The sequence below is a fragment of the Dermatophagoides farinae genome, chromosome 1 (assembly GCF_024713945.1).
Source record: "Dermatophagoides farinae isolate YC_2012a chromosome 1, ASM2471394v1, whole genome shotgun sequence".
In the NCBI taxonomy this organism is placed as follows: domain Eukaryota; kingdom Metazoa; phylum Arthropoda; class Arachnida; order Sarcoptiformes; family Pyroglyphidae; genus Dermatophagoides; species Dermatophagoides farinae.
In genome coordinates this window covers 5,093,378-5,109,361 of record NC_134677.1, presented here as the reverse complement: position 1 = coordinate 5,109,361, position 15,984 = coordinate 5,093,378, and the positions used below count along the sequence as shown (strand labels likewise).

General features: G+C 30.3%; 9 protein-coding genes across 11 annotated transcripts; 5 read left to right on the top strand and 4 right to left on the bottom strand.

The window, feature by feature from the left end:
- The first annotated feature begins 36 nt into the window (after positions 1-36).
- LOC124491711 (uncharacterized) lies at positions 37-1,724 on the top strand. 2 transcript variants are annotated; one of them, XM_047054403.2, is made up of 2 exons: positions 37-367; positions 619-1,724. In XM_047054403.2, exon 2 carries the CDS (start codon positions 650-652, stop codon positions 1,196-1,198), a length of 549 nt encoding a protein of 182 aa, XP_046910359.1. In that variant the 5' UTR covers positions 37-367; positions 619-649; the 3' UTR covers positions 1,199-1,724. The 2 variants fall into 2 exon arrangements, with proteins under 2 accessions (XP_046910359.1, XP_075590421.1); XM_075734306.1 differs by having other exon boundaries at positions 85-363.
- A 165-nt stretch (positions 1,725-1,889) lies between these two features.
- Positions 1,890-3,384, bottom strand: LOC124491710 (adipocyte plasma membrane-associated protein). Its single transcript, XM_047054402.2, has one exon. It carries the CDS (start codon positions 3,288-3,290, stop codon positions 1,962-1,964), a length of 1,329 nt encoding a protein of 442 aa, XP_046910358.1. The 5' UTR covers positions 3,291-3,384; the 3' UTR covers positions 1,890-1,961.
- A 1,019-nt stretch (positions 3,385-4,403) lies between these two features.
- LOC124493222 (uncharacterized) lies at positions 4,404-5,261 on the top strand. The gene has a single exon (XM_047056303.2). It carries the CDS (start codon positions 4,492-4,494, stop codon positions 5,149-5,151), a length of 660 nt encoding a protein of 219 aa, XP_046912259.1. The 5' UTR covers positions 4,404-4,491; the 3' UTR covers positions 5,152-5,261.
- LOC124493221 (uncharacterized) lies at positions 5,177-8,141 on the bottom strand. Its single transcript, XM_047056301.2, has 3 exons — positions 7,835-8,141; positions 5,750-7,772; positions 5,177-5,692 (listed from the first exon to the last, which is right to left on the bottom strand). Exons 2-3 carry the CDS (start codon positions 6,831-6,833, stop codon positions 5,277-5,279), a joined length of 1,500 nt encoding a protein of 499 aa, XP_046912257.1. The 5' UTR covers positions 6,834-7,772; positions 7,835-8,141; the 3' UTR covers positions 5,177-5,276.
- Positions 8,142-9,093: 952 nt separating this feature from the next.
- Positions 9,094-11,127, top strand: LOC124491478 (uncharacterized). The gene is made up of 3 exons (XM_075735174.1): positions 9,094-9,795; positions 9,870-10,316; positions 10,375-11,127. Exons 1-3 carry the CDS (start codon positions 9,339-9,341, stop codon positions 10,947-10,949), a joined length of 1,479 nt encoding a protein of 492 aa, XP_075591289.1. The 5' UTR covers positions 9,094-9,338; the 3' UTR covers positions 10,950-11,127.
- A 308-nt stretch (positions 11,128-11,435) lies between these two features.
- LOC124493177 (uncharacterized) lies at positions 11,436-12,240 on the top strand. Its single transcript, XM_047056255.2, has 2 exons — positions 11,436-11,819; positions 11,888-12,240. The coding sequence occupies exons 1-2, from the start codon at positions 11,657-11,659 to the stop codon at positions 12,238-12,240; spliced, it is 516 nt and encodes a 171-aa protein (XP_046912211.1). The 5' UTR covers positions 11,436-11,656.
- Positions 12,241-12,332: 92 nt separating this feature from the next.
- LOC124493175 (prenylated Rab acceptor protein 1) lies at positions 12,333-13,604 on the bottom strand. Its single transcript, XM_047056254.2, has 2 exons — positions 13,277-13,604; positions 12,333-13,213 (listed from the first exon to the last, which is right to left on the bottom strand). The coding sequence occupies exon 2, from the start codon at positions 13,211-13,213 to the stop codon at positions 12,488-12,490; it is 726 nt and encodes a 241-aa protein (XP_046912210.1). The 5' UTR covers positions 13,277-13,604; the 3' UTR covers positions 12,333-12,487.
- LOC124492072 (inhibitor of growth protein 1) lies at positions 13,595-15,153 on the top strand. 2 transcript variants are annotated; one of them, XM_047054857.2, is made up of 2 exons: positions 13,595-13,998; positions 14,054-15,153. In XM_047054857.2, exons 1-2 carry the CDS (start codon positions 13,816-13,818, stop codon positions 14,873-14,875), a joined length of 1,005 nt encoding a protein of 334 aa, XP_046910813.1. In that variant the 5' UTR covers positions 13,595-13,815; the 3' UTR covers positions 14,876-15,153. The 2 variants fall into 2 exon arrangements, with proteins under 2 accessions (XP_046910813.1, XP_046910814.1); XM_047054858.2 differs by having other exon boundaries at positions 13,646-13,998; positions 14,057-15,153.
- LOC124492074 (peptidase E) lies at positions 14,997-15,953 on the bottom strand. The gene has a single exon (XM_047054862.2). It carries the CDS (start codon positions 15,951-15,953, stop codon positions 15,165-15,167), a length of 789 nt encoding a protein of 262 aa, XP_046910818.2. The 3' UTR covers positions 14,997-15,164.
- Between the last annotated feature and the right edge of the window lie 31 nt (positions 15,954-15,984).

Genomic DNA, 15,984 nt, shown 5'->3' with positions numbered 1-15,984 from the left:
CAGCTATCGATTGTATCGATATCTTTGTTTTTCTTTACAAATCTAATCCATGAAAACCAAATTGAAAAATCAACTATTTTACATGTGTGATTTTAATGAGTTTGATATTGATATATGGGCATTTCATCATCATTGACATTTTGCGTTTACGATTAAAGAAACACGATAAAACGACTTTCTTATTTTGATGTACGCCTCTTTTATATCGCTTTGATCATCGATTCTTAAATTGATCAAAGTTTTTGGTCTGTGTTTATGTATGCTTTTGCCTTTTCATCACATCTTTGATTTTCTTTCAAGTCTTTAATCGTTAATTTTGGTTGTTCATCTTGAATTAAATAAACATAATATAATTTATTCTTGGTAGGTATGGAAAAGTCATTTTTAAAATTAAAACGTTTTCAATTGTTTATCGTTAATTTGATTGGCACATAGCAATTATTTCGATTGCCAAAACATGACCTTAAATTTTTACAGCTCTTTTTTATTATGTATATTTTCTTCGATTTTATAAAATCCTCTTCCTGATTATTTTTCATTTTTTTCTTTTGATTTTCGCTTATGTGTTTGACCTGGTGCTGATTTTGGTGCTCCGACTGTTTTATCAATTAATTAAAGAATAAACTACATCTATCGAATAAAATATTGGATGATCAATAGAAAAAACATGAATTTACCACAACAATTTTGCCGTGCCATCAAAGAGTCGTTGGCCGATAATGTTGTCAATCAAATGATCGAAAGAATAATGAATCATTTTCCATTAGAATCAAATATTTGTCTTTCCAATTCCAGCTGTAACATTGAATTGATGTTAATGTTCATCGAGAATTCCATTCAGTCATTCAGGAAAGCAGATAATAGTAAATTGGTATTGATCAATGAAGAAATGTTACATAATCGTTCCAAACTAATGCAAAAATTCATTATACAAGACGATATACACTTGTTAGATTTTCTGGTCAATGTTATTGAATTTTTACATAAACAACAATTATCATTACCAGAAATTGATAAAGCTGTTAATGTATTAAATTTTGAAGAAGTAATACCGCTTTACATTCGTAATCATTGGACATTCGCACGAAAACCAAATGGTGAACCATCCAGTGTTGAGGATCGTCTACAAGTCGTTCGTCAATGTCTTCATTTTAAATGCTGGATTTATTATTACACTGATCCTAATGAATACTTTTAATGTGTTGATACATTTCAAATGCAGAATATGCAAAGTTTCCATTATTTTGTCTTGTCATTCATGTCTCTGTTTTTCTATAAAATTATCATCGATTAAAGGTGAATTTTTAAAAATTATAGAAACAAAATGAAAAAATGTTATCGTTATTCAGAAAGAAAGTTGTTTTCTAAAACGATTGTTATTCAGAATTGATTTTTTTTTCTCGTCATATTTTACATCTTTTCATTTACTGAAGTTTGTTATTTTGTTAAAAAAAAATTTTTTTTTGCTACCAATATCTCAAAATCATGTTTATTTCTTTTCAGACAAAACAACATAGAATTTATCCCGAACAACTTATTATTTGAGATCTCATTTTTTTGGCAAAAGAAAAAACAAATTGTCAAGAAATTTTTTGTCTATTTCATCAATCTTGATATTTTTTTTTCTCGTTGTTACATCATTTGTTCAATGTTTTAAATTTTATATCATCATTATAATTTATGTTATATGAAACGATGAATAAAGAGACATTAAAACTTTAAAATTCTTCCGTCTTAATAATTTCTAGAGTTTAGAAAATCAACCGACCATTTTAAAATTTTTTCCAATGAATGAAAAACCAGACATACCATTTGATAGTGTAACATGATTCCCAAGAGGTCGGAAATCAAACCCTTAATATCAAGATGAAACCAAAAGGAAAAGTCTCAAGGACAAATGTGATGAGCTTTATTTTTTTTAATCATTATCGTCATCATTTTTTTTTGTTGTCAAGGTTTATTTATTTAAAAGTTTTTCTTTTGGATGGTTCAGTCGAAATGACTAGCTTGCGAACATATGGTAACATCCATGATCCAATATATAAGGTTCGTTGGCCAGATCTTTTTGATGGAATCTCTCGAACTTCGCTCATCAATTTCAATTTTTCATCATGTGTATAGATACTTTGGTAGATTTTTCCATCCGAATCAAATTCAATCATCATCCCACCATTGGATATATGCAATTCACTTAAAGGATGAATTCCTTGTACCGTTTGTAAATCATTGGCCAATTTACCAATAAAATCAACGGATGGAATGATTTGGTTGACAATATCGAATATCATACCAACTAAATGTAATGTTCGCAAAATCAATGTACGTAGCCATGGTTTTTTTAAAAAATAATCAAATTCACTTGGTTTTTTTATTGCACGTGGATTACTCATTGCTAGCCAATATGTTTTTCCATTTATGCTTGGACGAATGTTATCTAATTCGGCCGGAAGATTTGTTATTATTTTCTCCAATTTTCCACTATTTGATCCACGTAGCCAATATTTGTTTACTGATTTGCTAAAATCAGTAAACAATAATGCTGATTTATCCGGTAACAGAACAATACCATTAGGACAAAGTAAACTATTGGCCAAAATATCTAGCCGATTTTCAGCCATATCATAACGGAGTAATCGTCCAGAATAATCCACACTCAATAACGATAATGCAACTTGGCTAAAATCATAACGGGTACTTAAATCCGTAATGTAAAGTACATGTTCACCATTAGGCCGTTCTTCGATGGCAATATCATCCAAAAATTGACTTAACACACCGGTTGATGTTTGAGTTTGTTCGACACTTAAAACTTCACTTACTTTGATATTCATTTTCGTGGTGATTTTAAAAATTCCTTCCACTTTGTAGATACCATAATTCAAAACGACGGCAAACAAAACACCTTTTGAATCGAATTGCATTCCCAATATTATGGGTAGATGATGGCCATGTTTTGCTATTGTTTTATCATCAATAATTTTCACCAATGGTTGGACCGTATTGTCATTCTGTTTTATGAGATACAATGTTCCATCAGCTGAACCGGTAACAAGATGACCCTGATACATGGCTATAGATTCGGGTACGGTATTATTATTATCAAGATTGATTCTGATGAATTCATCGACTTTTAAATCCTCTAATCGATCAAATTTTTCCAATGAAACAGGTAATTGTGCTGGATAAATTTTGGGACGAACATCCAACAATATACTTCCTGGCATGAACATTATTATAGATGCAATCAAACAAATACAAAGCAATATTTGAATAATGGTGTTTAGAATCATTTTTTATAATTGTTTTACTATTGAAAAAATTTCAATCAACCAGTACGAAATTTTTCATATATTGATGTGAATGTTTTTGGATTTTCATTTTCAATCATCATAGACAAGGTTTAAAAGGAATGAATTTCTGATACTTAATACTATAGTACTATGATTTGCAATCTGTGGTCATATCAAATTTCATCACGATTTCTATACACACTATACATTTTTTGTCTTATCAAACCAAATAATGATTTGATAAATTTTCATAATATTTTTATTAATAAATAAATATATACACAATGATAATAACCACTAGATCGACATTGATTAAACAATTAGAAAAGGAAAAACATTCAAAATTAAATTTCAAAACAAGAACGAAAAGTTTGTTTTGAAAATATTTATTTATGTTTGCAATATTAACCAGTGAAAAAATGACCTCATCCATCATAATAGAATATATATGGTAGACGTATCGGAACATCTTTTGAAAAGTGTATTTAATATGTGTCGAGTGGCAATATTTCTGGCATAACGTTATCGACTAAATTAAGACAAACTATTGATATGTACGTTATTGATAACGGTGTAAGAAAATAATTTTCATATATCAAGAATTTTTCACTTGCATTTATATTGGTTAATCTGTCAAAATATTAGCAACATATTTCATACCGATCAGGTATTGTCTGTTATAACGAAAAAAAAACATGTTGACATCTGTCATCATGTATTTAATACAATAAATGTACTCAATCACGATGTAGATAACAATACATTATCAAACATATTCACAGAATCTTTCAATCCAGAATCATGGTTACAAATCTTGTTATTATTAGATTTAATATTGACATTAAATCATAATTTATGGCATTTTCCTGTTTTCTACTGGAGAAAAAAATGTTTTGAATTTTGGCTACATAAATATTGAAGGTTCCAGAAAAACAACAAAATTGACAAAACCGACCTAGTTTTTGTTTTTTTTCTGTCCTGGAAGCACATATACAATACATACAAATTTACACCACACACATCTACATTTATGATTATGGTTAAAAACTATAAAATCAAAATCGGTTCTGTTTGTAATTTTTTTTACTGTTTCGTTTGTTAACACGTTCATAAACAGAACACACACACACTTGTACATAAATTGGCCATAAATAGGCGCCATCATCATTTATAAATTTTGTTTTCAACAAGAAAAATAAAGATGATAATTTTTCAAGTGAAATTGAACATGAAATTAAATTTCATTTTTCTATTTTCGCTGTCTGCAATGTTTCAATCTTCATTATCGATCGTTGCGGACAAACTATCCAACCACAGACAACAGCTGCAAAAATTTGATTCCAAATGGTCAAATATAACGAAAAAAAATTCGCCCATTCAATTAGTTGAGAATCAAAATTGGATCTGCTCATTTATACGAGACGATTGTGGTATAATTAATCAAAAATTATTGATGAATTTCACTCTAATAGCCAATGGAACTTTATGCGATGAACGTGGCGTTTATATGTTGAATATTGAACCGTCCAGGCAACGTGGTGCTCGTCTCATAACTCCATATTTTCAAACGAATTCAACCCTTACATCATGGTATCAACGACGTTGTTTAAAATTACGTTATATAGTGTTTGGTGATGATGTTGTCGATAAGATTATCATTTGGCAACAAGATATGGCTAATCGAATATTATGGCGTGGTCGACCAATTTCCAATGGCCATTGGAATACCATACAAATACATTTGAATTTTCTTCCAAGAATAGCCAGTCGATTTTTCTTCGAAATACAAACTGTATATGCAACCGGATTCTTTGCACTGGCCCGAATTAGTATCGAAAATTATTGCGGTTATAAACAGTGAATAAATGATTTTGGAAAAGAATTCATTGTCAAATTATTCAATTATTGTTAAATTTAATTCCGAAAATAAGCTTTAAGCAAAATGATTGAAATAAATTACACATCAATTGTAATTATAATGAAAGTTCAAGGTTCAACAGGTATTTGATCTCGTTTGTTCGGTCGATTAACATTAGCGGCACCGCCACTTGGATAAGCAGCTGGAAAACAATTGTTCGATTGATCATTTCGACATGATTGATTATAAGCTAGATTCATTTTTGATAAAGCAAAACTACTTCGTCGTGTTGTCAAACGTTTCAAATAGACTTCAATGAAGAAACGTGGATCACTTTGGCGAAGATTAACGGTAAGCTCGACAATATGTTCAATTAAGCGTTCGGATTGTTGCGGAATCATTCGAGCACCAGAATCTATTGAAGGACTATTGAGTGGAGATGAAAGTGAACCAGAATAAATGCAAGTGTCATCAATGTCCTGTTGATGGATCATTATTTTTTCAAGTTCATTACCGGTGGTTATGAAGTTCAATGTAAGGCAACCTTTAAATTAATTGAAATTTCGATTATTTAAAGAAAAATAGCGATATTTTGTCATACCTTTTGAAGCTCGATTATGTGGCAGGTATGGTGTGATCAAACGTGCACCAACTTTATTTACAGGAAATGTAGTTGTATTCAATACTAGATACCATTCTGGTTTCGATGTCGATTGATAAGGAAAATAATTATAACTATTAAGCTGAAATAAAGGTCCAATTTGTGGATCATTAATCATCGAACAATTGTTGTATGATGACATTTGACAAGTCCAATCACGTTTCGTATCGACAACTGAAATATTTGGATTATATGAATAATAGGGCTGTTGATTACTACCTGATTGTAGCTGATTATAATATGGTCGATTCGATTGTTGAATTCTCGGATAATATGGCTGATTGACAACACCGGTATACATCGAATGCCGATATGGATTTGAGAATATTGGCTGATTATTACTGAGACTAACAGTTCCTTCTGTTTTATTACTAACAGCAACATGTTGATTACCATTATTCTTATCGGCAGGATATAATTTAGCATTTGCAATTTTTCGATCATCATATGGTGGATTCAATTGCTGATTTCTTTTTTTTTCTTCATCATCTTTTTTCAATACATCTTCACCCTCATCATTGTCGTTAGGAACGGATGTTTGATTGTCAGCATTCATTGATGGTTGATCCGATTGAATACCACCGGCTAAATCAATCCATTCGGTTGTCTTTTTATTACCATCTTTAAGATTTGATTGAAATTTTGGTGCAGGCTTTAGTTCTTTGGTAATAATTTGATCGTTGTCGTTTTTATAATTTTTCAATAAAATCCAGGTAAAATTTTTATTTTTTAATGTTGAAACATTTGATCCATTCAGAACGTTTGATTTAAAATTGTATAAATGTTCTTGCAAAAGATCATTATCCAATCGTAATGGCCGAACCGACCTACGTTTGTCCGCTATCGGTTCGTCTTCAGACATGTAATCATCTTCATCGGTACCGTATCGGGCATTATCATCGTATTCATAATTATCATCATCATTATTTGAAGCTTCATAAATAGTATTAGGATATTGTCCATAGGAATGCAAGAATTTCATACACAATAGCAAGGTTAACACAATAATAGAACGATGATTCATTTTTATGAAAATAATATGAAAAAAAAATCTCAATAGGCAATATCGATTGATAAAAAATAATTGATTAATACAAGAAATATGACTATTACGATTTCATTGATGATTCAGTTTTACAATAATGATCAATTGATCAGTGATAATGATCAATTTTTTTCTATCCCGTTTTCAATAGAAAAATTTGATATGAAAATTTTTTAGAAACAAAAAAAAATGAATAAATAAAATAAAAAAATTTGCTGATGCGTAGGTATCGCACCGAAATTTGAATACTACAAATACTTGAATACTTCAAACAAACGAAAAAAGATTGATGTGCAATATCCAGTTAACTTTTTAAAAAAAATAAGAAGAAAATGCCGAAAAAAATGATGAAAAATGGAAGCCAAATTGTTTTTATACTGATAATAATGAGCGAGGGAATAAACACGCGAAAACAAGTTTGTCAAAGAGGTATTAGTATAGTTTTAGTTAACAAAACATAGGATTGCTAACATTACTTCGTAGAAACATGAACGATGGACAAATGAATGATCATCACGAGTTGAACATCAACTTTGATGCCGACATTAAAATGATAATGATGAGAAGGAATGACGATGAAAACGGATGATGGCATTCATCCATCAACATATTCATAATGAATGTCGAAACACAACCATGTCTACCATGAATGGTTGTTCATATGCATTTCGGTATCGTTATAGAAAAAACGATTCAAATGGTTTCCAATGAATTTTTCCGTTTATTTGTTGGAGATACTTGCTGTTATTGTTGTTGTTGTTGTTGGTATTGATCAACGTTGATCGTTATTCGTCATAATAATTGCTATCCTGGTTAGTTTCAGCTTTAGTTAACCGGTTGAAATGGAGTAGGAAAAAACATACGATCCGTTTCGGCCAAAATCATTTTTGATATTATGTCATAGATTGAAATTGATGCCTAAAATAAAATAATATATAATTCGATTTGCTTAATGATTCTTGTTATACTGGTTTCGATACCATTTTGAATTCGATTCGGCCGTTAATGAATAATTGAGAAATAGATATAAAAACCAAACTATTGACATTTTCAGATTATTATCATAAAAACAGCTCTTATTTTTGGGGAACATTGAACTGACATTCCATTGATAGGAATGAGATAATAGAGAAACAAGAGAATTTGGAAGCCAAGGCAACAAATAACAAGGACTATCAAAATACAAACAGTGAAAAAATACAAGACAAAACAAACGTTGTTTGATTATATTATTATCCAAATTATAAACAAAAACCGAAAATATTATTTTCATATTTGAAAATATCCTATAACTTTTTTTTCGGACGATAACAAAACAATGAAATAATAATGCAAACACAAAAACATTCTGCGCATAACAACTTCAAAAACCATTTTTATCACATGAGAATACAATAATAATAATCAAATACAAATATTCCACTGAGATTTACGTTGATTTAGGTCGATCAATGTTGAACATGTGACCTATGAACTTTTATCATTTCTGATTTCAATGACCTGTATATTTATAGCTTATCCGGAAATTAGTTATTTTCATTGAGCAATTTCTATATGATTGTGCAAAAAAAATATTATTATTAACCTATGAATATATTGATCACAAAAAAAATTCAAAAATTTAACAAAAAAAAATTGAACCAATATTTCGTGAATAATATCATTTATTGTTATACATACATGGTTATTTATTCTTGAATAAAAAATCATACGATCATTCAATCATTGTATTCAGTGAATGGCAACGAAAAAAAAAATTGGACTTTATATCGATTCAATCCTATGGTTTCATATGACGAACAATTCAAAAGATCATCAACAGTCAAATAAATCATTTTTGTGTTAGTGGTGGCGGTTATTGGTTATGGTAGAGTATTGTGGTCGATTTGGATCTCAAATACATAATGATGATTTTGGTGCCGGTTTTGAAAGTTCCATTTGAAAAAAGAAATTGAGTTTTATTAACAACAAATACAACAATAACATTATTGGTTAAAACCTTTGAAATTGTTGTCTTGGATACGTGAGTGAACAATTAAGTTTTTTATTCTGGTTTCTTGTAAACATACATAGTAAAGAATAAAATAAAAGTTACGTTTATGCTACGGCCACGGCGTACAAAAAAAAAATTTTTTTACTTTCCACTCTCTATAATCGTGCCACATTATTATGAAATGAGTATATGGAAGAAAAAGTTCAAAAAAATAATTTTTTTTCTTTTCCATGTTGGGCCAAACATAAGAAATAACAACGTCATAATGGTTTAATCAAGAAACAAATACTGCAAAATTTTCAACCCTAATTGTATAACGAAAGACAACAAAAAAGTCATTACGATTTGCACCAGTTCGGTTACGCGTATGATGATTTTGTAATATAAATGTCATTCAATATTTTCAAGTTTCATTATCATCATAAAAATAGTGAAAAAAGGTTGTCATTTTAAAAGAAACCAAACAAAACATTAAACAAAAAAAAAATAAAATGGCAACATCAGCAAATACGAAACGTCTAACAAATCAAGTTGAAGATGCAACTCGTACTTTATGGGATGAACCTCTTGTTCCGATACCAGATAAAATTACTCGTGTAGATTTTGGCGATTTAACCAATGCTACAGATGAAGAAATCGACGATGTTGTCGAACTCGATGATCATAAAAATAATATCATTAAAAATGATGCCAATTTTAATAATAATAATAATACTGATAATGGTCAACATGAATCAGATGACAATGATAATATCGATATACAGCATCATGATCGTCTACATGATAGCCGTAAAAATGCGGCTGAACAAATTCTTTGTATCAATTCAGGTCCAATGTCAGAAGGATTATTGAAAGTGGCCACTCCTAGTTCATTAAATGACACGGCGAAAACAATTTGTTATTTTATGTCTTGTCTTTTCATTATCGGATTCCTATTTATCATTGCAGGTAATTTATTAGTTTATTGATGATGATTTTTCTTAAAATTAATGGGGATTTTCTGTTTTTATTTTTGAATCAAGGAATATTATTGTACATGGACTCACAATCTGAGTATATCTTAACGGCCATTGTTTCATTCATATTTGGTATCATTAGTCTTGGTTCATCCATTGTGTATTTTGTTGCATATTTTTTCAATAAATGTTCCAAAAGAATTAATCAAATGGAACAGAAAAGATATAAAACTAATCAACTACAGTCATCATCCTCAACAACAACAGTTAACTTGAACATTTCGACAACGGAAACGGATATTGCATCAACAGCCGTAATTCCAGGATCATCTTATTCAAAAGAACAGAATCAAAGTTTTCAAACAAACAATCGAACAATCAAATCCAATTTAAATCAACCAAGTAGTAGTTCGACAACTGTCCTATCAACTGCTGTAGATAAATTTTCCTTTTTAAATGTTGATGATCTTGAACAACATGTAACACCTACGGCAACGATGAAATATTCCAATGGTAAGTATACATCAGGGGATAAATTTTATGATTAATCTATTTGCTTTTCTATTCAAAGATAAAAACAAATCGAATCTAGTTACAGAAGATAGGTTCCAGACTCCAAATCAGACAAAAAATCAATTTGATGCAAATTGGCGACGATCGAATAGTTCGGCAAGCAATAGCTATGGAAATAGAAGCCGTTCACGAAACATTTTGGATACATTTGCCTTCCGTAGTCCAAATCAATTAACACCATTTTCAAATGGATTACATAGTAGCAGTATTAATCGTCGTCATTATAAAAATCATAAATCGGATTCTAAATCAGAACTTTTATCAAATGAACATGAAAATATGCTATTCGATGTTGATCATATTGATCCAGTAAACAATCATAATCTTAACCATAATTCTCACCATCATCATCATAATCTGAACAGAAGTTCATCATTGGATATGAAATTCGATGAATCCTTTTCATCTACAGCCGTTGATGATCCCGATGAATCAAAAATAATCGTTATCAATCCCGGTGTAAAAAATTCGATAAAAAATGGTATATCCAAGAACGGAAATAGTGAAACATTTGAAAAACCATTTGTAATTGTACAATTTAATAAGAATTCATCGGCTAAATTAGTCGCATGAATTATCTTGATTATACACCTATCACTGTTATTTTTGTTCCAATTGAAACTTTTGATTTTAAGTATATCAAATCGTAAACGAAATTCATTCTAAAATGAATGGTTGATTTATTATTTTAATATTGTTTTTATTTTATTATTAATGACCTAAAATAAATAACATATCCATTGATTTCCAATCGCCAAATTGTCTGTTGAAAACGATTTTGAAATGCGATTCAATGTAATGCCGTACTTTTTTTTGTTGGTGAAACGCTGTCATCAATCTTGGAAAAGGAGATCATCACCAAGACAACAACAACATGATAATAAAATATAATGAAATTGAGTAACAGAGCTTGTTTTTGGCTATTTTTCCAAGTTCTGGTTTCAAGCTCCAAATTCGAGTTCCCAGCGTATGTGTATATGTGCTATGGACGTTTTTTTTGTAAGCGAAATTCAGAATGCAATGTGTTTTAGCTTTTATATTCATTGACGTTTCCATAAATGAAACCTTATATTTATGAATTGAAAGACAGTTTGTCACTGACAAACTAAAATATTCACATACACAAAGAATTAAATCAATATATCTTAGCAATATGGTTGTGATCTCGACACTCTCAAAAAATCATAGAATCATTTTATTCTAATAGCGTTCAGTTGGAATTGAAATTTTAATTGTTTTTTCAACTTTTTTTTTATTTATTCACAATACGATCCACCATTATGTGCCGAGTTTTTTATAAATATTTTCTAATTACAAGTACCAGTTTTATGGCTACTGGTGGCTTTTATTTTGCAAGCCTTACACGATGGTTATGGCCATCACCCATTTATGATTATGGTGATTATGATTGGCGCAAAGTTCCCGAATCTATCGGTGCTATTTGTAAGTAAATATTTTCCTAGATTTTTTTTTTTTTTTTTTTTTGATTTATTTCCTCCGATTCTTTCAAGGTTTTATACTTTTTTCCATTGGCTTATTGCTCGTATTACGTGCTCATGAACACGAACTATTCGTATTCACTTTGATTCTATTAATACCGATGGTAACCATATCCATAATGTTAATCATACATCTTATCGAAAAACGTGCACGTATTGATTTGAGTGATTTTTTCCTTTTGGTCATCGTTATATTGCTTATATCGATTATTGGTAATATATTTCTATACATACAAAGTTTAAAAAATCTTCAAACACATATTCGACAGAAACACAATCCATTGCAACCACAGCCGCATCAACAACAGAAAAAAAAGACTTCCATCTATTTTCCACAACGCAAAACAGATACTTTCGAATTGTAAGATTTATTGTAATAACTATTAATAATAAAAATTCGAAAAATTACTCCAAGTCAATAACAAAAAAAAAAATTGAAATTGAAAATACGAAAAAATCATGTACATTATGTATTTATATTCAGTATTCAATTTTTGTGTTATAAGAATACAAATTAGATCCCATCGAAAATAATAGGAAATGGTTTCAAAAATAGCAATAAATAAAATAATAATTTTAAACATAAATAGAAAAAGTATTTTTTTTTTTTCGTTAAACACTTTGTATTTCGAATGCAAATGGTTCGACTAATGATGAAGTTGATTGTTGTGAATGTTGTGCACCATTTTCGATTGCATAAACGGATGCATGTAATGTTATCACAAATAATGAGGCACCAATCACCCAGAATACGACAGAACCAGCACCAACCAAATACAGCAATGGTAATGAACAAATACCAAGTGCTAGATATTGTTGGCCTATATTCAATTTCTTTCCAAATATTTTCAGGGGACGTTCAGCATTTTTCAATGTTAATATATAACCTGCGGCGGTGATTGCAGCTAATACGAGTAATAGCAAAGGTGATGTCAAAATACAATATATGCATAAAATGATAAAGACGAACAGGTAGTTGCTTTGGAAATGTTTAAAATTCGTTACTAAACGTTTTGACCATTGTTGAATGGATATCGGTAATATCATACGACTGGTATCGATAAATGATCCCCAGCTTTGTAATTTAGACCAACGATCCGAAAGTAATTGTTTGAAACTCATTTGTGTTAGATTATATTTGGCACTCATGGCTAGATTGTTGATTGCTCCATCTAATTCCCCCAATGGTTCCATACCAAGTGCATTGGAATTGTTTATAAATCCAGTTGATGATGCTGTTGTTGATGACGAGGATGATGGATCGCCATCATTATGAACTGGACCCAATGGGCTACCTTTTGAAACAAATTGCGGTTCGTTAACAGTAGTCCCGGACATCTTTAAAAATTAGAAAATCAACAATAATCATTGATTGTAATCAAAAGATTGAATGGAAAATACCTTTATTTAGGATAGAAATGACAAATCAACAATAATGATGCAACTTATTCAAACCATGAAATGTACAGAAGAGATAGAAATTATAAATACTACTAATAAATATTCTATATTCAAAGGACAATTTATTGCTCATGAGAAATTAGAATTCCAACACGTCATTGAATGAATAATAATTTATTATTGCTCACGTGCTCAAAACCGTTCATAAACGACATGGCAAAATAATTTCGCTAGAATCATGATAATAATGTTATCAAAAATTTCTTACATTTTCAATTAAAAATTTTGCTTTTGGGAGTAATGATTTGATTCGATGGAAATCTGTTAATGCTTGAACAAAAAAATTTTGTATACAAAGTTTATATACAATGATGATTATAATCGAGCTGAAAAATTTGAAAATTGGTTCTATTTTAACTCGAATAGGTTTCAGATGTTATGGTTGCTGTTAAAAACGTTGACACCACAAGATTTTTGATCAACAATAAAAACAATATAAATAGATTCCAACCATTTAATAATCTACAAGAATTAAGACGATGGCCAATGCTGAATTGACGGCCGAAAGTGCCGTTTTTATGTATTTACAAAACTATGTTGATTTGACTGAAAATTTTCCCAACGATATGGCACGATTAATATCTGAGATACATATGATTGATGTTGAACGAACAAAGTGTACAAAATTGATGGAATACTATAAAGATAAATATCTTCAAAAGGTATGAATTTCTTGATATTATCTTTCATATCAGTAACGAATTTTTATACCAATAGCAGAATGAATGGAGCAATGAAGAAAAAATTAAAATTTTGAACAAAATTGAAAATGTTCTACTTGTATTGGAAAAAAAATCCGATACTAAATTAGATGTTGTAAGATCAATGCTCGAACAAATTGATTTGAAAAGTCGACAATTAGATGCTAGCTATCGACTTGCAAATACATTGTCAAATCAATCGAATCAGGCAAACGGATCAACTGGTTCGAGTTATTCTAATTCGAATAGCAAAAATTCCAATTATCAAGCTTCTCGACATCATGAAAATCAATCGAATGGTCGAAACTCACCTGCATTTCATTCAAAAGAAAAGGATCACCATAATCATCAATCATCAAATGGTACTAATAAACGAATGCGTCGTGGGTCAAGTAAGCATAATAGCCATAATAATGATTATGGTAGCGGTGATGATCGTTCATCGACACCTGTAGCAAGTAATCAGGATCGTGGCACTAATCATCAATCCGGTCAGAAACGCGGTGGTAACACTAAACGTGGCATTAAAACTGGTGGTAATAATAAAGCAGAAAAACGCGGTAAATCATCATCAGCGGCTGCAGCAGCAGCAGCAACTTCTTCAGGTGCATCCTATCATAATGATGATTCACAATTGAATGACGATGCATATGATCCTAATGAACCAACATATTGTCTATGTGAACAAGTTTCCTATGGTGAAATGATTTGCTGTGACAATGCACAATGTCCAATTGAATGGTTTCATTTTGTTTGTGTAAATTTAACAACCAAACCTAAAGGAAAATGGTATTGTCCACAATGTCGTGGTGAACGTAGTAATATACCGCGTAAATAACCAATTGTTAATCGGCCATATTTAACGACAGCTAAACTAATGTTCATTTGCATATTAAAATTCTCATACAATTATTATCATAGTGTATTCAAACAACAATGATACAAAAATATATAGACCATTTTTTCTCATTTTTATCATTTATTGTAAAATTATTCAGGCAAACGGAAAAAATATAATGAAATCATTTCATAATCATCATTCATTTCAATTTTTTGACAATGTATAATCACTTGATTTAAAAAAAAAATTTTCAATACAAAATATTGCTTGCGAAATTCGTTTTTCTTCATTTGACATAATGATTTAGTGTTGCCGAATCAGAGAGAGGAATTTCATCGATTTGAATCTTGTCATTTTCATATGTCCATACTTTTACAATACGATTATCTTTGTTATCGATAAAACAACTATGATCATGGAATTTCGGTGCAACAATTTGATGTTGACCATTTTCCACTCGAATACCAACACCTTCAGCATAAGCAATAATTGTTCTTTTTTTAATCTGAATGCACTCATTTAAGCGATCAATACGAGTTTCAGCCTTGAGATTTGGAGGTTGCCATTCGTTATAATGTGGATTTAGATTATATGGAACCAGATTTAAAGCAAGATCACTTGGTGGCCATATGATGGGCATATCGTTTGTTGTACCAATATCTGGTCCGGCTACATTTGATCCGGCTGACCATCCAATATATGGAATCGGTTTTACTGGATCCAGTACTCGTTTTTTAATCGAATCCAAAAGATTGTGTTCATATAGTTTATATAACAAATGAAAAGTGTTACCACCACCTATCATGATGGCTTCGGCATTTTGCACTGCTTCTTCATAGTTGGAACAATGATGTATCGGTTTTACTTTGAAATCATTTTCCAATGCATGTTTAACTTTATCCGAATAATCATCCCATTCAATACTAACACCGGCAAATGGAATGAACAGAATCTCTTTTACTTGAGAAACATTTAGAAAATCTTTGATTAACTTTTTAGGCCATTGAAGATATGGCTGATTGGCCATTGTTGAATTAGATAACAAAAGTAGACGTGCATTCTGTTGGACGGCCATCTTGGTTCATTAAGAAATTTCACTATAAATT